The sequence below is a fragment of the Anabrus simplex genome, chromosome 1, assembly GCF_040414725.1.
Source record: "Anabrus simplex isolate iqAnaSimp1 chromosome 1, ASM4041472v1, whole genome shotgun sequence".
NCBI classification, from domain to species: domain Eukaryota; kingdom Metazoa; phylum Arthropoda; class Insecta; order Orthoptera; family Tettigoniidae; genus Anabrus; species Anabrus simplex.
The window spans coordinates 73831316-73854279 of NC_090265.1; the positions used below are offsets into that span (position 1 = coordinate 73831316).

A 22964-nucleotide genomic window follows, 5' to 3' on the forward strand; every position below is an offset into this window, starting at 1 on the left:
TTCTGCTTCCGAAGGCAGTTTCTGTGAACGAGTAATCTAACGAACAAGTTGGGAGGAAGTTAGTGGACAAAATTGTCAAATTAGATCCTTTAAATAAAACCGAAAAAAGAAAAGGGGTGACTATTCACGATGCAGAAAACTCGTCATAATTTGACGATGCGCTTCGTTAGGTTGAACTGCTGGAGTGAGTGAGTGTAGTACGCCGTAATGATGCAGGCTGATGATAAAAGTGAGGAAAGTGAGCGGCGCAGGATACATAAATACATAAAGGGGAGATGCAGAACATAGCTCCCTGACAGACATCGCTGCAGGCTTTACGTTCGAACTGAGTGGTGTGCTTCGGCTCCTTCCCGTGACTCAGGCTTCTGATCACACCCTACGATAGTACACGTGATTAAAAATACACAATTACATGTGATACGTAGAACACCGAACGAGTTGGCCGTGCGGTTGGGGACGGGCAGCTGTGAGCTTGATTCGGGAGATAGTGTGTTCGCACCCCACTGTCGGCAGCCCTGAAGATAGTTTTCCGTTGTTTCCCATTTACACACCTTAATTAAGGTCACGCCCTTTTCCTTCCCAATCCTATCCCATCGTCGCCATAAGACCTCTCTGTGTCAGTTCGAGTTAAAGCAACTTGTAATAATAATAATAATAATAATAATAATAATAATAATAATAATAATAATAATAATAATAATCATAATAATAATAATAATAATAATAATAATAATAATAATTGGCGGTAGGCTGTCACTATTGTAACGGCTGCAGGGTTTTGAGGGTTTCATAGACTTATTATTATTTTCCTTTTTTTTTTTTTGGCTAGTTGCTTTACGTCGCACCGACACAGATAGGTCTTATGGCGACGATGGGACAGGAAAGGGCTAGGAGTAGAAAGGAAGCGGCCGTGGCCTTAATTAAGGTACAACCCCAGCATTTGCCTGGTGTGAAAATGGTAAACCACGGAAAACCATTTTCAGGGCTACCGACAGTGGGGTTCGAACCTACTATCTCCCGAATACTGGATACTGGCCGCACTTAAGCGACTGCAGCTATCGAGCTCGGTCATAGACTTACTTATTCAATTGTTTTTGCTGTTTCAGCTAACCTCCAACTGAGCGCGCGAGTCAACACAGCGCCATATTATAAGAGAGTATGCGTGTGACCACAAATTTTGCCTTACTTTGAAGCGCTATTAAATGAAAACTACGTTACTTATCAAAACTACCCCTCTTCTTCTTCTTTTTCTTCTTTTGACGCTTTTCTCACACCTTGTAGCGTCGCGCGTGCGAACTATGTCGAACATGTAGATTTGCCCCGTTTACGGTCGGATGCCCTTCCTGACGCCAGCCAGTGTGGAGGTATATAATCATTAATGCGTGTTTCTGTGATGGCTGGTAGTGTGGTGTGTTGTGTGAATATGAAGAGGAGAGTGTTAGCACAAGCACAAAACAACCAGTCCCCGACCCGAGCCAGAGGAATTAATCACACGCGATTAAAATCCCGGCCGGGAATCAAACCCGGGACCCTTTGAACCGAATGCCTCAACGCTGACCATTCAGCCAAGGATTCGGATTTCTCAAAAATACCCCTAATTTGTAAAAATATATTCCCATAAGTACGAACAAACTTCACATATATCAAGCAAGCGAGCCGATAGCGTACGATTCATACTTGGAGGACGAGAATGTCATTCATGCTGCACTGTAATGACTGAATCCCATCTCTTGGCAAGTAAAAAAGATTTATTCTACCACGAGAATCTGATGAACTCCCCGAATGGATTTTTCTCTGATGGAGTTCTCGCGTGCTAATGCAGAGGAGTGGCTCACCTACAAATTTGGAACTGTATGTCAAGTAGCCTATAGTAGTGGTAGTGATTACAGTTTTAATAAGTAGATAACCATCCTTCTCATGTCTAATCAGAACAGGTGAGGAAGGCGTTCGATCGTTCGAAAAGAGCTAAGGTATTGGAAAAAAAGAAAGGAAATGGCGTGAACACGTGACTTCTACACCTCACACCGTATTATTATTATTATTATTATTATTATTATTATTATTATTATTATTATTATTTGTCCAACCCATGTCCCGTTTATGAGGTGAGATGAATCTGTCGTGGCGGGTTTTTATGACCGGATGCCCTTCCTGACGTCAACCTCATCGGAGGAGTTAATGAGATGAAAGAATGACATGATATATGATAGTAGGGAGAAGGTGAAACCTGGTGCCAACACATAGCCTACTCCTGTCGATTAGCACCAAGCGATCTGCTCAAGGCTTAACGTCTCCATCCGACGGACGAATCACCATCAACAGCGTGGAGAATCAGTATATAGATGGACAATTGTGTTTTCTGTGAAATATCAGCCTTTTAATTTCTTATATTGTAAGTTTATAGGTGTAGGAATGGTAAAGACCCACCTTATTATAATAGAGAAATAAAGAGACTAAGAAGGAGGTGCAGACTGGAAAGAAATAGAGTTAGAAATGGCTGTGGAAGTAAGGAGAAATTGAAGGAACTTACTAGAAAATTGAATCTAGCAAAGAAGGCAGCTAAGGATAACATGATGGCAAGCATAATTGGCAGTCATACAAATTTTAGTGAAAAATGGAAGGGTATGTATAGGTATTTTAAGGCAGAAACAGGTTCCAAGAAGGACATTCCAGGAATAATTAATGAACAAGGGGAGAGTGTATGTGAGGATCTTCAAAAGGCAGAAGTATTCAGTCAGCAGTATGTAAAGATTGTTGGTTACAAGGAAAATGTCGAGATAGAGTAGGAAACTAAGGTCAATGAAGTATTAAAATTGACATATGATTACAATGACATTTACAATAAGATACAAAAGTTGAAAACTAGAAAAGCGGCTGGAATTGATCAGATTTCTGGGGATATACTAAAGACAATGGGTTGGGATATAGTACCATATCTGAGGTACTTATTTGATTATTGTTTGGTCGGAGGAGTTGTACCAGATGAATGGAGAGTTGCTATTGTAGCCCCTGAGTATAAAGGAAAGGGTGATAGACATAAAGCTGAAAATTACAAGCCAGTAAGTTTGACATGCGTTGTACGTAAGCTTTGGCAAGGCATTCTTTCTGATTATATTAGACATGTTTGTGAAATTAATAACTGGTTCGATAGAAGGCAGTTCGGTTTTAGGAAAGGTTATTCCACTGAAGCTCAACTTGTAGGATTCCAGCAAGATATAGCAGATATCATGGATTCTGGAGGTCAAATGGACTGTATCGCGATTGTCCTGTCTAAAGCATTTGATAGGGTGGATCATGGGAGACTACTGGCAAAAATGAGTGCAATTGGACTAGACAAAAGAGTGACCGAATGGGTTGCTATATTTCTAGAAAATAGATCTCAGAGAATTAGAGTAGGTGAAGCTTTATCTGACCCTGTAATAATTAAGAGGGGAATTCCTCAAGGCAGTATTATCGGACCTTTATGTTTTCTTATATATATAAATGATATGAGTAAAGGAGTGGAATCGGAGGTAAGGATTTTTGTGGATGATGTTATTCTGTATAGAGTAATCAATAATTTACAAGATTCTGAGCAACTGCAACGTGACCTCGATAATGTTGTGAGATGGACAGCAGGCAATGGTATGTTGATAAACGGGGTTAAAAGTCAGGTTGTGAGTTTCACAAATAGAAAAAGTCCTCTCAGTTTTAATTACTGCGTTGATGGGGTGAAAGTTCCTGTTGGGGATCATTGTAAGTATCTAGGTGTTAATATAAGGAAAGACCTTCATTGGGGTAATCACATAAATGGGATTGTAAATAAAGGGTACAGATCTCTGCACATGGTTATGAGGGTATTTAGGGGTTGTAGTAAGGATGTAAAGGAGATGGTATATAAGTCTCTGGTAAGACCCCAACTAGAGTATGGTTCCAGTGTATGGGACCCTCACCAGGATTACCTGATTCAAGAATTGGAAAAAAATCCAAAGAAAAGCAGCTCGATTTGTTCTGGGTGATTTCCGACAAAAGAGTAGCGTTACAAAAATGTTGCAAAGTTTGGGTTGGAAAGAATTGAGCGAAAGAAGAAGAGCTGCTCGACTAAGTGGTATGTTCCGAGCTGTCAGCGGAGAGATGGCGTGGAATGACATTAGTAGACGAATAAGTTTGAGTGGCGTTTATAAAAGTAGGAGAGATCACAATATGAAGATAAAGTTGGAATTCAAGAGGACAAACTGGGACAAATATTCATTTATAGGAAGGGGAGTTAGGGATTGGAATAACTTACCAATGGAGACGTTTAATAAATTCCCAATTTCTTTGAAATCATTCAGGAAAAGGCTACAAAAACAACAGATAGGGAATCTGCCACCTGGGCGACTGCCCTAAATGCAGATCAGTATTGATTGATATTGTCATATGCACTCACTCCATATGAGCACTGCGGAGAAGTTTGGAATTTAATCCAGGTCTTTGGTATGCAATCTAGTGAATAGAAATTGTCTACCACCACCTCGCCTGCCCTGCCGGCCAACATTCTGATTGTGAAAATTTTACCGACCAACGTGACTCGAACCGGCTAACCTCCGTGTCAGACCGTTTAGACTTCAGCGCCTTAACGATCATGGCCACCAGACGGGCTAATTATTACTGCTAATGGTTGAACGTCGCACAAACACATCGAAGGTTATCGACGACGCAAGGAAGTTAGAGCTCTGGGCCCTTTCTTATACTTAAGCATTGTTACAGCATTAAACAATAAATTGCAGCAAATAATAATAATAGTAGTATAAATATAATTGTAGTCTTATTGTCAGCAAAATATTAATTATGAACATTATCATAATGTTTAATTATAATCTAAATACAATAATATTATTCATCATTACAATAATTCAAAAACTAATTCTAATACAACAATAATTGACCATTCACTCACACATTCATTCTTAGGTCATTCCACAAGTCTGTCTGACGAAGCACCTACGGCAATCTACTTTATATTTATTACGAGGAGTCATATGCCTATTGTTGGAAGTGAATAATAATAATAGTAATAATAAAAATAATAATAATAATAATAATAATAATAATAATAATAATAATAATAATAATAATAATAATAATAATAATCATCATCATCATCTGTTTACCCTCCAGGTTCGGTTTTTCCCTCGGACTCAGCGAGGGATCCCACCTCTACCGCCTCAAGGGCAGTGTCCTGGAGCTTCAGACTCTTGGTCGTGGGATACAACTGGGGAGAATGACCAGTACCTCGCCCAGGCGGCCTCACCTGCTATGCTGAACAGGGGCCTTGTGGAGGGATGGGAAGATTGGATGGGATAGGCAAGGAAGAGGGAAGGAAGCGGCCGTGGCCTTAAGTTAGGTACCATCCCGGCATTCGCCTGGAGGAGAAGTGAGAAACCACGGAAAACCACTTCGAGGATGGCTGAGGTGGGAATCGAACCCACCTCTACTCAGTTGACCTCCCGAGGCTGAGTGGACCCCGTTCCAGCCCTCGTACCACTTTTCAAATTTCGTGGCAGAGCCGGGAATCGAACCCGGACCTCCGGGGGTGGCAGCTAATCATGCTAACCACTACACCACAGAGGCGGACATATAATAATAATAATAATAATAATAATAATAATAATAATAATAATAATAATAATAATAATAATAATAATTTAATTAAGTCGTTTCTTTTTCAGGTATAATTCTGTTAATATATGTTTTCTTTTTCAGTCCGTTTATACATTTAGTTATTAAAAAATCAGTTTCGACAGACTAAAGTACCCAACTGTTATAAATTAGTTTCATTTATACACAAAATCTACTACACGTGATGGTTATTCAAACCTGTATACTAGGTAAAAAATGGTCATCTGAAATTCGAGTAGGAAAACCCCACATCATTTCTAGTATGACTGAAAGACAGTTTCAAAGCCATCCCCCTTCCCTTCCCAATATTGATCCGGCCATACTGCGATGACTGTTCCATACACCACATTCTAGGTCTATTTTGTATATTTAAACTATTTTTTCTTATTGTTCCAGCTCTTCGACGTCCTGACGGGAGTTTTGTCATCAATGGCAACTGGGCTATTAACTGGTCGGGAGAATACGACGCTGGTGGCGCTCGCTTCACCTATAGACGCCAAGACAATTCGGGAGGCGAATCAATCTCTTCTCCTGGCCCTCTACTTGAGCCTGTCGATATCATGGTAAGTTATATTGTCCAGTTACAATCGCTTGACCCTCACCACTGCTCAACAGGTCGCTTATCTTTCCGGAAAATGTTACTTGCAATTCAGCATCCATCTGTGGGTGGGAGCAGTAAAATAGCACACACGGTATCACCTGCCTGTAGGAAGAGGCGACTAAAAGGTACCCCAATGACTCTTTACTTAGGAGCATGCTTTGTTGACCACGGGCCCCGTAGCTTAGTCCTGGCATTGTTCCCACTTACTTGCAACAGGTACCTCACCACCTATCCAATCCGATCTCCCTTCATTAACTCTTGTTCTTTACCTACCCCGACAGTATTAGAGTATTCGAGACCAGTCTTTCATTTTCACGCCCTTCGTGGCCTTTGTTTTTCTTCGGATCGCTTCCATTTTTCTCTTCGATTAATATTATATACAGTAGAGGATGATTGCCTAGTTTTATTTCCTCTTAAAACAATAATCACCACCACCACCACCACTTGTAATTCAGAAGTACCAAATCCATTGGGCCAAAATCCCATTGGATCCAAACCAAAAAATACTTAAGAGGGGCAATTAAGTAAGTGAAATGAATGGAAAGCAATTTCAGGATCTTAGTGAACTATTTAAAGGTGACGTTGATAATGAAACGGTAATTATTACATTGAGGAATGATTTTATATATTGTACAATCAATGAATTTAAGTGTGGTTGGCATTCAAAATAATCTGGAAATGAAGACCAAGCTTCCAGAGCTGTTGAAGTTCGTTCAACACCTATTAAAGAGTCCTAAAATACACCGCCGGAAATGGAACCCAGGAACCTCTTAAACGAAGGCCACTACGCTGAATATTCATCCAAGTGGTCGGATATTGTTAATAATTATATTATTTTATTATTATTATTATTATTATTATTATTATTATTATTATTATTATTATTATTATTATTATTATTATTACCTCTCGTACGTTGGGGGTGTAAACTGTCTTGATCATCAACCCCATCGTGAACTTGATACTGTAATGATGTTACTACTTTTATAGTTTTCGGAGATGCTGAGTTGCCAGAATGTTGTCACGCAGGAGGTTTTTGACATGCGGATACGAGGCTGGCCTATTTGAGCACCTTCAAATACTACTGGATTGAGCCGCGTTCAAACCCATCAACTTGGGATCAGAAGTCCGGTGTTCTTCTGTTAACCCAGCCCGTTGTGAAATCTACCTGAGAACCTGCAGTGCTCTGGTTTTCATACTGATGACTATATTTGATTGGTGGGTCGATGGGATTCGTATTAGGATAGAAAAGGAAACCACTACGAATAATTCGGAAGGAATACTATAAAATGAAATGCAGAAAACAGTTCAAAATGCACTTCAGGTTGGCCGCTAGTGGGATGCTAACTTCCACCACGGTTTACGGCTTAGCGCATTGAGTTACACCAGCCGGTGTGGTCCAACGACTGTCACAATCAGGTCACCAGACACAAATACTGTAGCCTCATTTGTAGCTCCCATTTGTTGTTTATCTGGCTTTATAAAAGCTTTCATCGTGTTCCTCTCATCCTACTAATCAAACGCGTTTTATTATCGGAGCATTGTCAAATGGATTGTCGGCTACTCTGAGTGATTAGGCCTACAGAGATATTTGTTAGCATTTGCCTGCCGGATACTCACTGGAAAATAGGGGAAAATAAAGTAGATACTGCATTACAACACAGCTTACTAGAACTGGATGATGACGATAATGATGACCATGATGAATATAATATTTAATGCTATGTAGATTATATTCATTCAACTAATATCGACCTTTGAAAACATCAGTGTCGGATTTCCGGTCTTCAGAAGTTATTATTTGACCTACAAGTAAATACTAGGTAAATACGAGGAATGTGATCTAAAGAAAGGAACATTATCGAGGACTGAACAGACCAGAAGCGCGTTCGTCAACACGAGGACCTTCCTTACCAATCGGGGTATAGGCCTACGTAATATCAGTCTTTAGCTCTACGTTCGGTTGTTACGCTGTTACATTTCCACTATCTTTCACGATGGTTTCGAAAGCTGAGTCAGTAGATTCAGAGTGGGTCCCGACCCACAAGTGGCCACGGCTGGTCCATGGTCCGACAGCTCTACACTCCGACCGGCCACCCGAGCAGAGGAGGGGTTGTACGCCTCCGTATTCGGGAGACAGAGAGGGGCTTGTCCCCACCGTCGGCTGTCCTGAAAAGGGTTTTCCGTGGTTTTCCATTCTCCTCCACTAAGGCGAATGCCGAGACAGTTCCTAGGGTGGGCCACGGCCGCCAACCCTCTCACTTTCTCCGCACATCTCCTTCTCCGACACAAATCTCCTGGCCTGAGAGACGGCGTCACCTTGTAGGAGACGCACCTCCTCTTTCAGGGTAGTAATAGTAGTCGCCGCGTATTCTAATCTAAAGCTGGACACTCAACAGTCTAAAGCTGGACGCTCAATGCATAGCTGGAACGTCGAATCGAAGAGTTCGATATAAATGCTGCGAATATACTGGATAGAAAGGAAAACTACGAGCACGGGCGAAGAAAAAACCAGGACCTTCTGAGAACCATCAGGGAGAGAAAGCTCCAGTACCTGAAACACATCATGAGAGATGAACGGTTATGAACGTTTCCAATTTATCCTTGATGGATCATCCAGCGATGGATTGAGCGATCAGATTTCGAAACCATAGTGAAGAACTGGTTGAATAAGAGAAACGGTGACCTCCTCGTCGTGTTTCTGGGGTAACGCTAAGAGCTATATGCGATTTAATAAAATCTTACGTGTACACTACCTCACCTCAAATAAAGAATTCCGTAGTGAAGCACGGGTATATCAGCTAGTCTTGAATACAATAGAAGAGTACCTTCGGAGTATGCTTAGAAACAAACCAACTGGCCAATTGCATTTACCCCCTGTGGATGGGGGACGCAGACGAAGAATACACCCAAGATATCCCCTGCCTGTCGTAAGACTCGACTAAAAGGGGCGACCAATGAATGATGACATTAGAACCATGAGAATACTTGTAATGAGTACCATTACGCGCGAAACACCATGGGTCTACGTTGTCTGTGATTAGTGCCATTAAGTGAGAAACGGGTTTGGCTGGCGCCCGTGATTAGTACCACTGTGTGAGTAAAACCATGGGTCTCCGGTGCCTCAGAGTAGTAGAACCATTATGTGACTAATACCATGGATTTGTGTTGCCTGTGGGCGTTCCCATAACGTGTGATATACCGTGGGTCTACATTGCCTATGATTAGTACCATTTTGTGAGCAATACCGTAAGTATACGTCGCTTGTGATTAGTTAGTGAGACGTAAAGCCGATAGCATTGTTATTAAATTTTATAAAGGGACTTTTTTTTAATATTCCTCCATTACACTGTCATGTAGTTTACAAAAGATCTTTGACACAGTTCTTTGATAGTGTGATACCAGCCTTAAAGATGTTTTCGTCCATATCACCTTTGGCTGGCCTCGCAGACCATATGATCCTTACGTCGAAATATTCGGTGTAACGTCCTCTATTACTAGTTTCCGTTTGTCCGACTCGTTGGCTGAATGGTCAGCGTACTGGCCTTCGGTTCAGATTCCCGGCCGGGTCGGGGATTTTAACCTTAATTGGTAAATTCCAATGGTTCGGGGGCTGGGTGTGTGTGGCGTATTCAACATTAGAAATCATCCTAGGTAGGTCCCTTATCTTCACAGACATGCAGGTCGCCTAATAGGCCGTCTACTAGAAAATGACCTTCACCAGGCCTCTTCGGAGGCCATACGCCATTAAATTATTAGTTTCCGTTTGGCACGCTTTCACTGAAACACCCGGTATACCACTCAGTTATACGTCATTTATACTCCAAACGTGTAGCTGTTTTCCAAGTTCTCTCCCAGTCCCTTTAACATACGCATCTAAAATAGATTCACAAGTAAGCACTCCCTCCATCACAGAGGCTTACCGTGTAAGCTACACAGCTCACTCCCACCTCTCTATAGTTAAGTGCAGACTGTATATCGTCAGTGGAGTCGTTTTATCTGCAAAGAGCAAAATAGACTCAAAGCCCTACATATCCAAACCGCTTAGCTCCAGCTCTTGTATCTTGCCTGTCTCGAACAGCAGTGCTGCCTGTTTGCTCAGTGTCGGTCAGCAAAGCGTGCCTTCCTTTCGCGCATTGATAATTTGCCTTTCTTTTGAGTGAATGATTAATTAATGGCTAGCCTGTCGCACTCCTTTAGTCGCGTTCAGTCACCTCTTACGAAAAGCAGGGAATACCGTGGGTGTTACCCTACCACCCCCACTAACAGAGGAGTACGACGCGTACTTCAGTAAATGTAACTGGAGCCTCAGTGGCGCAAGCGGCAGTGCGCCGACCTGTTACCGTTGGACTCCGTGGTTCAAATCGCGATCACTCCATGTGATTAAATTGATTAATTTACTAACAGACTGTCCGACTCGTTGGTTGAACGGTCAGTGTACTGGCCTTCGGTTCAGAGGGTCCCAGGTTCGATTCCCGGCCGGGTCGGGGATTTTAACCTTAATTGGTTAATTCCACTGGCACGGGGGCTGGGTGTATGTGTTGTCTTCATCCTCATTTCATCCTCATCACGACGCGCAGGTCGTCTACGGGCGTCAAATAGAAAGACCTGCACCTGGCGAGCCGAACCCGTCCTGGGATATCCCGGCACTAAAAGCCATACGACATTTCTACTAACAGACTTACGCAAATTATCTTAATACATCACAGGGCGAGTTGGCCGTGCGGTTAGGAGTGCGGAGCTGTGAGCTTGCATCCGGGAGATAGTGGGTTCGAACTCCACTGTCGGCAGCCCTGAAGATGGTTTTCCGTGGTTTCTCATTTTCACACCAGGCAAATGCTGTACCTTAATTAAGGCCACGGCCGCTTCCTTCCCATCCCCAGGCCTTCCCTATCCCATCGTCGCCATAAGACATATCTGTGTCGGCGCGACGTTTAACAAATAGCAAAAAAAAAAGATCTTAATACAGTGAAAGAAGAGAACTGGCTTAATCTGTTCAAAGTATTGCTGCCGTTAATCTAAAGGGGAAAAAAGGAAGTGGTGTCAAATTTCCCTTTTGGGAAAATCAAATGATAATAAATATTCCTTTTAATAAATTAAACTCAAATTGATAACGATGAATTTGTTTGCAGCTAACGAATCGTTTTCAAGAGAAATCTGTATGGAAATTGAATTCGACAAGACAGTGTAGGATTCATTGCATCGAAAGGTGGAAACTAACTCACGGCCTATGAGAATACCCCCTACCGGGCGAGTTGGCCGTGCGCGTAGAGGCGCGCGGCTGTGAGCTTGCATCCGGGAGATAGTACGTTCGAATCCCACTATCGGCAGCCCTGAAGATGGTTTTCCGCGGTTTCCCATTTTCACACCAGGCAAATGCTGGGGCTGTACCTTAATTAAGGCCACGGTCGCTTCCTTCCAACTCCTAGGCCTTTCCTATCCCATCGTCGCCATAAGACCTGTCTGTGTCGGTGCGACGTAAAGCCCCTAGCATAAAAAAGAATACCCCCTATGGGTGGGGGCGGTAGAATAACACCCACGGGATTCCCTGCCTGTAGTAAGAGGCGACTAAGAGGGGCTCCAGGGGTTCATAACTTGGGAACGTGGGACCCTTAACTGTCATTGCTTCCACTTACTTGTGCCAGGAAACTCACTTTCATCTATCCCATCCGACCTCCCTTGGTCAACTCTTATTCTTTTCCGACCCCGACGGTATTAGAGCACTCGAGGCCTTGGGAGTCTCATTTCCACGCCCTTCGTTGCCCTTCTCTTCCTTTGGCCGATACCTTCATTTTTCGAAGTGTCGGATTCCTTGCATTTTTTCTCTCCGATTAATGTTATATAGAGGATGGTTGCCTGGTTGTACTTCCTCTTAAAACAATAAATCTAATCACCACCACCACCAACTATGAGAATACCACGAATGAAATAATTTATCTAGACTATAATAAGATGAGGCCTCATTGATAAAAGAGCCTTCTATATGATTCTCAGTCATGGTCATCCATCAATACTGCACATCACAGCCTGCACGATTGCCAGGTAACATCGCGTCACACATTTTGTATTGCTAATTTCGTGGCCCCCAGCCATTTATGTCAAAAAGAAATGCGTTCTCTTGAAGTGTGTACAGAAAATTAAATAAACATTATTATTACAAAAATTTAGCCCATTTGCACGAATTAATTCTCACAGTACTTCTTCGTCAATGAACCGACTGCAGGATTTTGGCTAGGCGCGCACTTACGATTTAAAATCGCAGGATTGTTTTGCCGCAAAAATGAAACTCATTACTACAAATAAAATCCATATACATGCGACTGTATAATGGCACTAATTAAGAAAATTCAATCAGACCTATTTCCTCGGCGACGCAACTATCGCTGTCTCAGAATGAGTCTTAGCCTATAGAAAGGAAATAACGTCTGCGCACAAGTCGTGGTTCCAGATAATCGTATATGAAAACTGCTTACAATCATAACGAATTCACGATAATGTTGTATTTACATCAGCGTTACTGATAAACGCCTCTGAAATTGTACAGGTATTCTCAATATTATGGTTTTGTACGTGTTTTTTGGACCTATCACTTCAAGTAATTTATCAAAACTATTATTACTCATTAGGTAATACTAAAAAAGATACACAGGGATGCTCACATACGTTTTCATAAAATTGTGCACACGAACGACTGGCAAATAAACTTACTTTGCTTTAGAGTAGTCCTTTGTACTCCCATTTATTCCATTCTTTGGGAAAGTAAGAAATGTATGTGATGAACAGCTACATTTCGCCTTTAGTTATATCATTCCTCCCTTAATCTATTCATACAACCTGTAGAATTAATAGAATTAATAAGGATTTAAACAGCTATAGTGTCGAGTTACTTGGGTAGTAAAATAACTAACAGTGGTAGAAATAAGAAGGACATAAAATGCAGACTAGCACAAGAAAGGAAGGCCTCCCTTAAGAAAACAAATTTGCTCTCTTCGAACAAATTGATATATGAGAAATATGTTTTCGAAGACTATTGTATGAAGCGTGGCATTGTATGGAAGTGAAAGATGGACCATCACTAGCTCACAAATAAATAGAATAGAAGCCTTTGAAATGTAATGTTACAGAGGAATGTTGAAGATGAGATAGATAGATCGAATTATTAATTAAGAGGTACTAAATCAAATTGGTGATAGCAGATCGATTTGACTAAATTCGACGAGAAGAAGAAATAGAATGATGGGACACATCTTAAGAACCCAGGACTTGTTCAGTTGGTTTTTGAGAGAAGTGTAGGTGGTAATAACGGTAGGGGTAGACCAAGGTATGAATATGACAAAGCAGATTAGGGCAGATGTAGGATGTAGTAGTTATGTAAGAATTAAAGGGTCAGCACGGAAGAGGGAGGCATGAAGAGCTGCATCAAACCAGTGTACGGACTGATGACTGAAACAACAAGAACAGTGAACCCAGTAGCGCCGTTTACGTTTACTTCTCACACGAAGCAAAATAGCAATCGCGTAAGCGGTTTTAATAGAAATGGCGTATGCCGCAAGTGTCCGAGGACAAGTTCGGCTTGCCAGGTGCAGGTCTTTTTACGTCCTAGGCGACCTGCGTGTCGTGACGAGAATGAAATGATGATGAAGATAACACACACACCCAACCGACGTGCCAGCGAAATTAACCGATTATGGTTAGGGAATCGAACCCGGGAACCCTGTGACCAAAGGCGTGCGCGCTAACCATTTAGCCATGGAACCGGCCAGTGGTTTTAATGAACTCCAAACAAAACTGATTTTTAAATTGCAGTACGCGCATCAGAATGAATTCCTGCGACGGTGAATTTTCTGCCGCAACGACGGAAATTGTAAGTGTGTGCCTAGCCTTTGAAATGTGGATCTATCGCAGAACGTTTAAGGCATCATGGGTAGACCACCTCACCAACGGGGAGATACTCCGTCAAGTGTCAACCCTCGCAAAACACAGAAAAGCAGCATATTTTGGTCACATCTTCCGAAATCTCAAACACAGCTTGATACATGTGATCATAGAAAGCAAGGTGGATGGGGAACGAGGACTTGGGCGGAGAAGATTTTTCTGAACGCAGAACGTCTGGCAGTGGTTCGAAATCAACGATACAACAACTCTGGTACTGGAAACACAAAAGAGGAAAACTTACTCAATAATGGTCACCAATCTTCTAATAGGGGACCAGAAAAAGGAGAAGAAGACTTTCAATATGATACTTTAAATGTACGTACAGCATTTATCTCTCAGATTAATATCCCCCTGTGGGTGCGGGCAGTAGAACAGCATCCGCAGTATCCCCTGCCCGTCGTAAAAGTAGCCCCAGGGGATCTTAACTTGGGAGCGTGAGTTGGCAACCACGGATCTCTTAGCTGAGTTTGACATTGCTTTGTACTTGTGCCAGACTCCTCACTTTTATCTATCCAGTCCGACCACCCTTGGTCAAATCTTGTTTCTTCTGATCCCGACGGCTTTAGGTTTACGAGACCTACGACCGGGCGAGTTGGCCGTGCGGTTAGGGGCGCGCAGCTGCGAGCTTGCATCCGGGAGATAGTGGGTTCGAACCCCACTGTCGGAAGCCCTAAAGATGGTTTTCCGTGGTTTCCCATTTTTACACCAGGGAAATGCTGGGGCTGTACCTTAATTAAAGTCACAGCCGCTTCCTTCCCGTTCCTAGCCCTTCCCTATCCCATCGTTGCCGTAAGACCCGTCTGTGTCGGTGTGACGTACAGTAAATTGAAAAAGTACCAGACCTGGGGAGTCTTTCAATTTCACACCCTTCGTCGCACTTGTTTTTCTTTGGCCGATACCTTCATTTATCGAAATGTCTGACACCTTCAATTTTCCCCTCTGATTGGTGTTAATAGAGGGCGGTTGCAGAGTTGTACTTCCTGTGAAAATAGTAATCACCACCACCACCACCACCACCACCACCAATCTCAGATATATATATTTCAGTAGACCGAGTGGAGTGACTGCGCGAGTTAACGCGCTGCAGTTATGGAATCAAGCTCTGCATTCGGGTGAGTTCGATCCCCACCGTTGGCTGTCCTGAAAATTATTTTCTGTGGTTTCCCATTTTTTTACTTCCAGGCAAATGCCGGGAAAGTTCTTGTTATAGGCTACAGATGATTCGTTCCACCTGTTCTTTCCCAGTTTCATTCACCATCATCCATTTCACAATCCAGTAACTCCTCAACTTAAGTTGGCGTCGGAAAGAGTATCACCGGGGGAGCTGGCAGTGCGGTTAGGAGCGCCCAGCTGTGAGCTTGCATCCGGTAGATGGTGGGTTCGAATTCCACTGTCAGCAGCCGTGAAGTTGGTTTTCCGTGGTTTCCCATTTTCACACCAGGCAAATGCCATGGCTGCTTCCTTCCCACTCCTAGGCCTTTCCTATACCATCGTTGCCTTAAAACATATCTGTGTTAGTGCGACTTAAAGCAAGTTGTAAAAAAGAGAAGAGTATCCAGCCGTAAAAAATCGTGCCATATAATGTAATCTCACCTTATTCCAGACCCCGTATCAGTAAAACGGAACTAGGGGGTATCCATTATATTATTAGTGGCAATTATCCCGGAAAACGAATTTCCTTCAGTTACACTGGGGTTTCACCTAGAAGGACGCTGGTTTCATTCCCTGGAAGGAAGTTGAGAAATTAAGAAACGGAATTTTGACTTCTGGTGAGATACGTCGCCCTTAAGCTCACTCAGCCTACATTAGAAATGAGTACCAGGTTAATTCCTGGGAGTAATGCGGCCGGGCATAGGGCTAACCACACTATCACACTTTGTGCGGAGGTTATAATAATTTCGTGTGACTATTTCTAGCCAAGTGCAGCCCTTGTAAGGCAGACCCTCCGATGAGTGTGGGCGGCATCTGCCATGTGTAGGTAACTGCGTGTTATTGTGGTGGAGGATAGTGTTATGTGTTGTGGGTTAGTTGCAGGGATGTTGGTGACAGCACAAACACCCAACCCCCGGGCCATTGGAATTAAACAATGGAGGTTAAAATCACCTACCCGGTCGGGAATCGAACCCAGGACCCTCTGACCGAAGGCCAGTAGGCTGACCATTCGGTCAACGAGTCGGATGTGCCGAGGTTACGAATAGTGGAATCTTTCCACTCCTCCAAGGGTCCCCATGAATTTTATGCATTTGCCTTTGTTTTAGTGCTGTGTGTTGAGTTATCAGTTCATAAACTGATTTGATGCAGCCCCCCATGCTACCCTATCCTATGCTAACAGTTGAATTCCTGCATAACTGCTGCATCCTACATCTGCTCGTCATACCTTCGTCTACCCTTACCGTTCTTACCGCCCACACTTCCCTCAAATCCAACTGCACAAGTCCTGCGTGTCTTAAGATGTGTCCTATCATTCTATCTCTTCTTCTCGTCAAATTTAGCCAAATCGATCTCCTCTCACCAATTCGATTCAGTATCTCTTAATTCGTGATTCGATCTATCCACATCACCTTCAGCATTCTTCTGTAACACCACATTTCAAAAGCTTCTATTCTCTTCCTTTTTGAGCAAGTTATCGTCCATGTTTCACTTCCATGTAATGCTACACTCCAGATGAAAGTCTTCAAAAACGTCGCTCTAATTTCTATATCAATGTTCGAAGTAAGCAAATTTATTTTCTTAAGAAAGGCCTTCCTTGCTTGTGCTAGTCTGCATTTTATGTCCTCCTTCTTCCATCGTTAGTTATTTTACTACCCAAGAAACAATATTCATCCACTTCCTTTAAGACTTCATTTCCTGCATCATCTGACTTCCTACGCCTGCACTCCATTACGTTATTACTTTGGTTTTGGACTTATTTATTTTCATCTTGTACTTCTTACCCAAGACTCTGTCCATACAACTCAGCAATTTCACCAGATCTTCTGGTCTCTGAGATAAAAGAAAAATCTCATCAGAAAATCTCAGGGTTTTGATTTCCTCTCCTTGGATTGTGTTTCCTTTCCCAAAATCCTCTTTGATTTCCTTTACTGATTGTTCTATATTAACAGGGGACAAACTGCAACCTTGCCTCTCTCCTTTCTGGATTGCTGCTTCTTTTCCGAATCCCTCGATTCTTATCACTGCAGACGGATTTTTATACAAACTGTAGATAATTCTTCGTTCTCGGTATCTCATCCCGATCACCTTCAGAATCTCAAATAGCTTGGTCCAATCAACATTATCAGATGCCTTTTCAGGATCTCCAGTACTTAGTGCAATGTAGGCTAATAATCTACCGCGGATCCTTTGTTAACACTTCTCAACAAACTCTCAAGTGCTGATAAAACCAAATTGCCGTAATGAGTGTATTGGACTTGGAAATTAAACCAAGTCCGCCTAACGTAACCTTCTTTAGTTCACATTTCTCTTGTGACCGATTCTAGAACACAACAATTCATCAAGGGTCTATTAAATGAAATCAATGGTAATTACATTCTAATGAACTCGTTCCGCACCTTCATTGAATCGTGAGCTACGTAGTAATTATACTCTTTGTCCCTAAGGGTGGCGACATTATAATTCAGGTGGCTGCAGTGAAACTAGGTAATTGGATACAGGAAGAGGACGTTGGCTACATGTGAAGATCATCTACTGTACTTTCTGTTAAACTATTATTACATGGCATGCTACAAAAAACAAAAGAAGACATTAATGTGAAATGTATCTAGAAATAAATTACACAAGATTCCTAAAATAGATCTTAAGAAAATGCCAAATACAAAAGGTGACGAACTAATCGGAAATGTAAGAAAATCGTTATATATTGTAAAAAAGTGTATTATTGCTTTTTTCTTAAACAAATGTAAATATTTTAGTGTTTTTAGCAGTAAATTTTGAAAATATTAATCATTCAACCAGAATTATTGTTCTGTCTGATACGAGTACAACTGCCTTCAAAAATAATCTGCATTCTGAAAATATTTTTTCGAAATTCTCGTTGCCATATTCTGTACGAGATATACTTAAAGCCATTTTTACACACGAACAATGACCAATTACCGATTGTTCACATTACGATGGTTCTCTGTACTCCTGTTTATTCTATTTATTGGGAACATAACAAATGCATGTGATAAGCTGCTGCATTGCGCTTTGTCCATATCATCCCACAATCTATCCATTCTACACACCATATTAGATGTGTTGTTACGAGTGTTGAACTTTTAGTGGCCCGTTGTGTACAAAATTGTTTCCTATCAAACATAATACAAACAGCCTAAATTACATTTTATATGAATATTTTTCAGCTAATCTTTTAACACATACTGACGAACTTAATGACGTATACTAATTTATTCAAAGTTGTTGTACAGAAAATCTCTTATTCTAACGATCTTAAAATTTCGTTCTTGAACTTGGAATGTTCATTCCAGCGTGATGATACAATTACACTTTATTGAACAATTTCATAACTTCTTTCCCTTCCTTAACTCCCCCAGTTATTTGAGATAATCCTATATATTCAGGCGTGTCTTCCCCTTACGCAGAGGCTCCAGGATTGATTCCCAGCACGCCGAAGGATTTAAATTCTGGACTGAGGCCTGGAACGAGGATCACAATGCAAAATTGTTTTTAAAGTTGATCATCTTAATCATTCAGTTAACTTCTTTTTTTTAAATGTTACCAATATCTAAGCCTTTTTTCAAACATGGCAGGCTATAATGGCATATTTTGTCATTTCTCTTACATTTGGTTGAACTATATTTCCCTGTGGATGTAGGCCTACAGATCCGATGCCCTTAGCTTCTTGGCAGATTTCCTTTTTGCACATTCCCTAAAAGAAATCGTTTCCTTAGGCAAATTGTAGACACCTGTAGATAATTTCTATCAAAAGACGGTGATGGTTCAATCAATATTGATCTGCCTTTATGGCAGTCGGCCAGGTGGCTGATTCCCTATTTGATTTCCTAGCCTTTTCTTAAGTGATTGTAAAGAATTTGGAAATTTATTGAACATCTCCCTTGGTAAATTATTCTAATCCCTAACTCCCCTCCCTATAAACTAATATTTGTCCCAATTTGTTCTCTTGAATTCCAACTTTATCTTCATATTGTGATCTTTCCTACTTTTAAAAATACCACTCAAACTTATTCTTCTACTAATGTCATTCCACGCCATCTCTCCACTGACAGCTCTGAACATATCACTTAGTCGAGCAGCTCGTTTCCTTTCTCCCAAGTCTTACCAGCCCAAACTTTGCAACATTTTGGTAACGCTACTCTTTTGTCGGAAATCATCCAGAACAAATCGAGCTTTTTTTTGTTTGTATTTTTTCAGTTCTCGATATTCATAATATCAGATAAATATGATGAAATATGAAGCACTCATACAAATTTGGTTGTATTAACCAATTCCATTTGAAATTATGAATAATATACCGCTATTACTTATAGTGCTTGGATTGACCAAGTAAACTGAAACGTTAATTGTATATAGGCCTATTGTTTATGATACAAGTTAATGCCATAAGTTAAATACTGTCAATCCCCGGGAGCAATATCATCATAAAATTTTAGCCTATGTTAAGTGCAGGCATCACAAATACTAATTAATGATGGCCAAAAGTTAAAGGTGACATTAAAAATTTCATTATCATTCCAATTTAAAACGAACGATGAATTTCTGGTGAGTGTTAGACAAATGCCACCCAGGTAGAAAAGGCTCCGTGCAGTGGACCTCACGGTTTCTCGAATTTTACGACAGTTACGACGTAGCAGCAGCATTATTAATGGTTCCTTAATGATAATGTATGGACCGCGTAACATTTTAAGGTCACCATTTCTCATAACTTGAGAGTGAAGAGAAATGTTATGGCAGCCATGTCCACGGTTCCATCACGTTGAGACCATATTTCACTTCACCAACAGGCTCCAGTCTCGCCTCGCTAATTGAAATCGTGTACGTCAGAGATTCACGGACCCCAAGAGGTATTTCCTTATCGCTATTATGAGGAAAGATATTTTATATATATGACAAAATTCATGTCGGGTTTATAATATTATTCAATAATTTCGACAGAATATCATCGTAAACATTTATTGTCCGCCTGAATAAATACATACAGGCATACATCTTCATTGAACACTATTTTGCCTCTCGGTGTTTAGTTTGCAAGTATCTGCGAATGATAAGCGCCTATACAATCCTCTGTTTGTAACAATCCCTGTGGCATCGTTAGGATCGACACTTCTTACCTTTAAATCATAAAAAATTATGTCTAAACATCGGTAACTTAGAACTGTTCCTCCTAATTTTCATAGATGATTTTTTTTAGCTAACCTGTTCTAAATTTGCTTCACATGACTCCTGTCTTCAAAGTGGTTTCATACAGCGTCATCCTTCGAATTTATTCCTCATTTCAAGTGGCCTCTTTCCATTGTTACCACTTTTCTTTATTAGCAGCAATTCTGGTCAGCTTCATGTTTGTTACATCTAGCTTATGAATAAAATATCCTGAACCCACCCAACTTTCACTCTCGCACAGTAAAGTCAGTCCGAAAACAGAGCATCTGAGAACTCACCTCTTTCTTACGGAACACCGTTACCACGAACCTGCTACGCAGGCGTAGCAGGGGGGAGAGGTAATACTCCCACGTGGCGCGTCCCAGGTGGCGGATAGGGGTGTCCTAACCGGCTTGCCGGCGGACTTGAGGGAAATAAAATACCTCTCGCGGACCAAACACACTACCCCCTGCGGGTGCGGGACGCACATGTAGAATACACCCGCGGTATCCCCTGCCTGTCGTAAGAGGCGACTACAAGGGGCGACCAAGGGATGAGTGAATTAGAACCATGAAACTACTCTTGATTCGTACCATCGTGCGGGGAACACCATGGGTTGCATGTACTTGCGAGTAGTATCACTAAATTGGTACAAAATAGGTTTGTGATTAGTTGCAGTAAAAAGCCTGGCCTGGTGGATTCCAGTACCCGTGCGTTGTACCCATGTGGGCAACACCGCGGGTCTGGGCGTAGCCTGTGAGTTGTACCGCTATATGAGCGGCACCGTGGGTCAGCGTTGCCTGTGACTGGTACCCACTATGTGAGCAACACCACGGGAATACCGGCGCCAGTGACTAGTACACCTAGGTGAGGAACCTTACCGGTTTGCGTTGGCTATGAGTGGCGCCATTGTGTGAGCAACACCATAGGTCTGCGTTCCCTGTACGAATTGCAATACTTGTGAGTAGTACTATCTTGTGTGGACCACCGTGAGTCTTCGCTACTTTTGATCAGTACCCCAACATGACAAATACCATGGTTCTACTTTACTCGCGACATGTACCATTCTGTGGGGCCTTAGACGTGAATTTAGCACCCCTTCAGACATCAAGCATCATTGTTCTTGATAAATGGTCCCTTGGTCGGTAATACTCTAATTAACTACCTTCTTTTTGAGTCTGATCCACTGTGTTTGTTTGTTTGTTTGTTTGTTTGTTTGTTTGTTTGTTTGTTTGTTTGTTTGTTTGTTTGTTTGTTTGTTTGTTTGTTTGTTTGGTTTTGGTTTTCTTTGTAGGGTTCATGTCCATCCATTCATTCTTCATGACATTTTTTATTTTATTTTGGTCGGTGTATGAATTTGAATATTTTGTTATTTCATTTCGTACCATTAGGGGCCGATGACCTCGATGTTAGGCCCCTTTAAACAAAAAGCATCATCATCATCATCATCATCATCATCAACGGAACACCGTTAATTGTAACCGCCAGCTCATTGTGTGTGCTTTGTTACGTCTTGATTAGATTTCATTAGCCCGCCTGGAAGTCATGACCGTTAAGGCGTCAAGTCTATATGATCTGACACGACACCGTGGTTAGTCGTCGATTCAAGTCCCGTTTGTCGAAAAATCAATCATCACGAGAATGTTGGCTGACAGAGTAATCACAAGATTGCATGCTAAAAGCTTGATGCTGCTTGTTGTTTAAAGGGGCCTAACATCTAAGGTCATCGGCCCGCCAAAACCTTGGGCTCAATCCCAAACCTCTCTGCAGTGTTCATATCGAGTGGGGGAAATTTGACACTTTTGGTGGTTCTTCCGTCGTATAGCGACGTTAAACCTTCAGCAGACCCCTTTGTATTAATCGATAGGAGTAGGCTATGTGCCGATACCGGATTTCACCCTCTCCCTACCTCATTATTATCATCTCACACCCATGTCCTCGGACACTCCCAGCTCTAAAAGCCATAGCTAAATAAATAAATAAATAAGTTTGATTTAATTTACTATCATGTCATCCTGAGAGAACACACATTCTTTCTTGAAATGATCCACCCGTTCTTGTTTCATATTCACTATCTGCGTTCGATTATCCTTTATTTCTCACCAACTGGCATCATTTTAGTCCTGGAAGTGCTAATTTTCGTGGTGTAGATTCCTGTAGTCTCGTCCTTGTTCGTGAACGATGGGCAACTATTGAGTGACCTAGTCAGTGATCCTGCGAGTCAGGACACCAGTTGCAAGGGAATAAGTTATGCTATTCCAGCTGTCGAGGCTCCCATCAGCTACCAAAATCTACGCAGTCCCCGCCCCGGTCAAAAATAAAATGTATTAGTAGATTAATAAATAAATAAACGAATAAATAAATAAATAAATAAATAAATAAATAAATAAATAAATGCGTGTGACTCTAAAATCTGTTTTGTGCATGTATTTATGATTGATATCGATCTATAAAGTAATTTACAGGATTATCA

The 22964-nt window shown here is 41.6% G+C and overlaps 1 protein-coding gene across 1 annotated transcript in view; it reads left to right on the plus strand.

The window, feature by feature from the left end:
- The window catches only part of LOC136886273 (thrombospondin type-1 domain-containing protein 4), a 173242-nt gene that overhangs the window by 70157 nt on the left and 80121 nt on the right, over nt 1-22964 (plus strand). The window contains exon 3 of the mRNA XM_068229310.1: nt 6037-6203. Coding sequence (XP_068085411.1) covers nt 6037-6203 — 167 coding nt within the window. The remainder of the gene's footprint in view (nt 1-6036; nt 6204-22964) is intronic.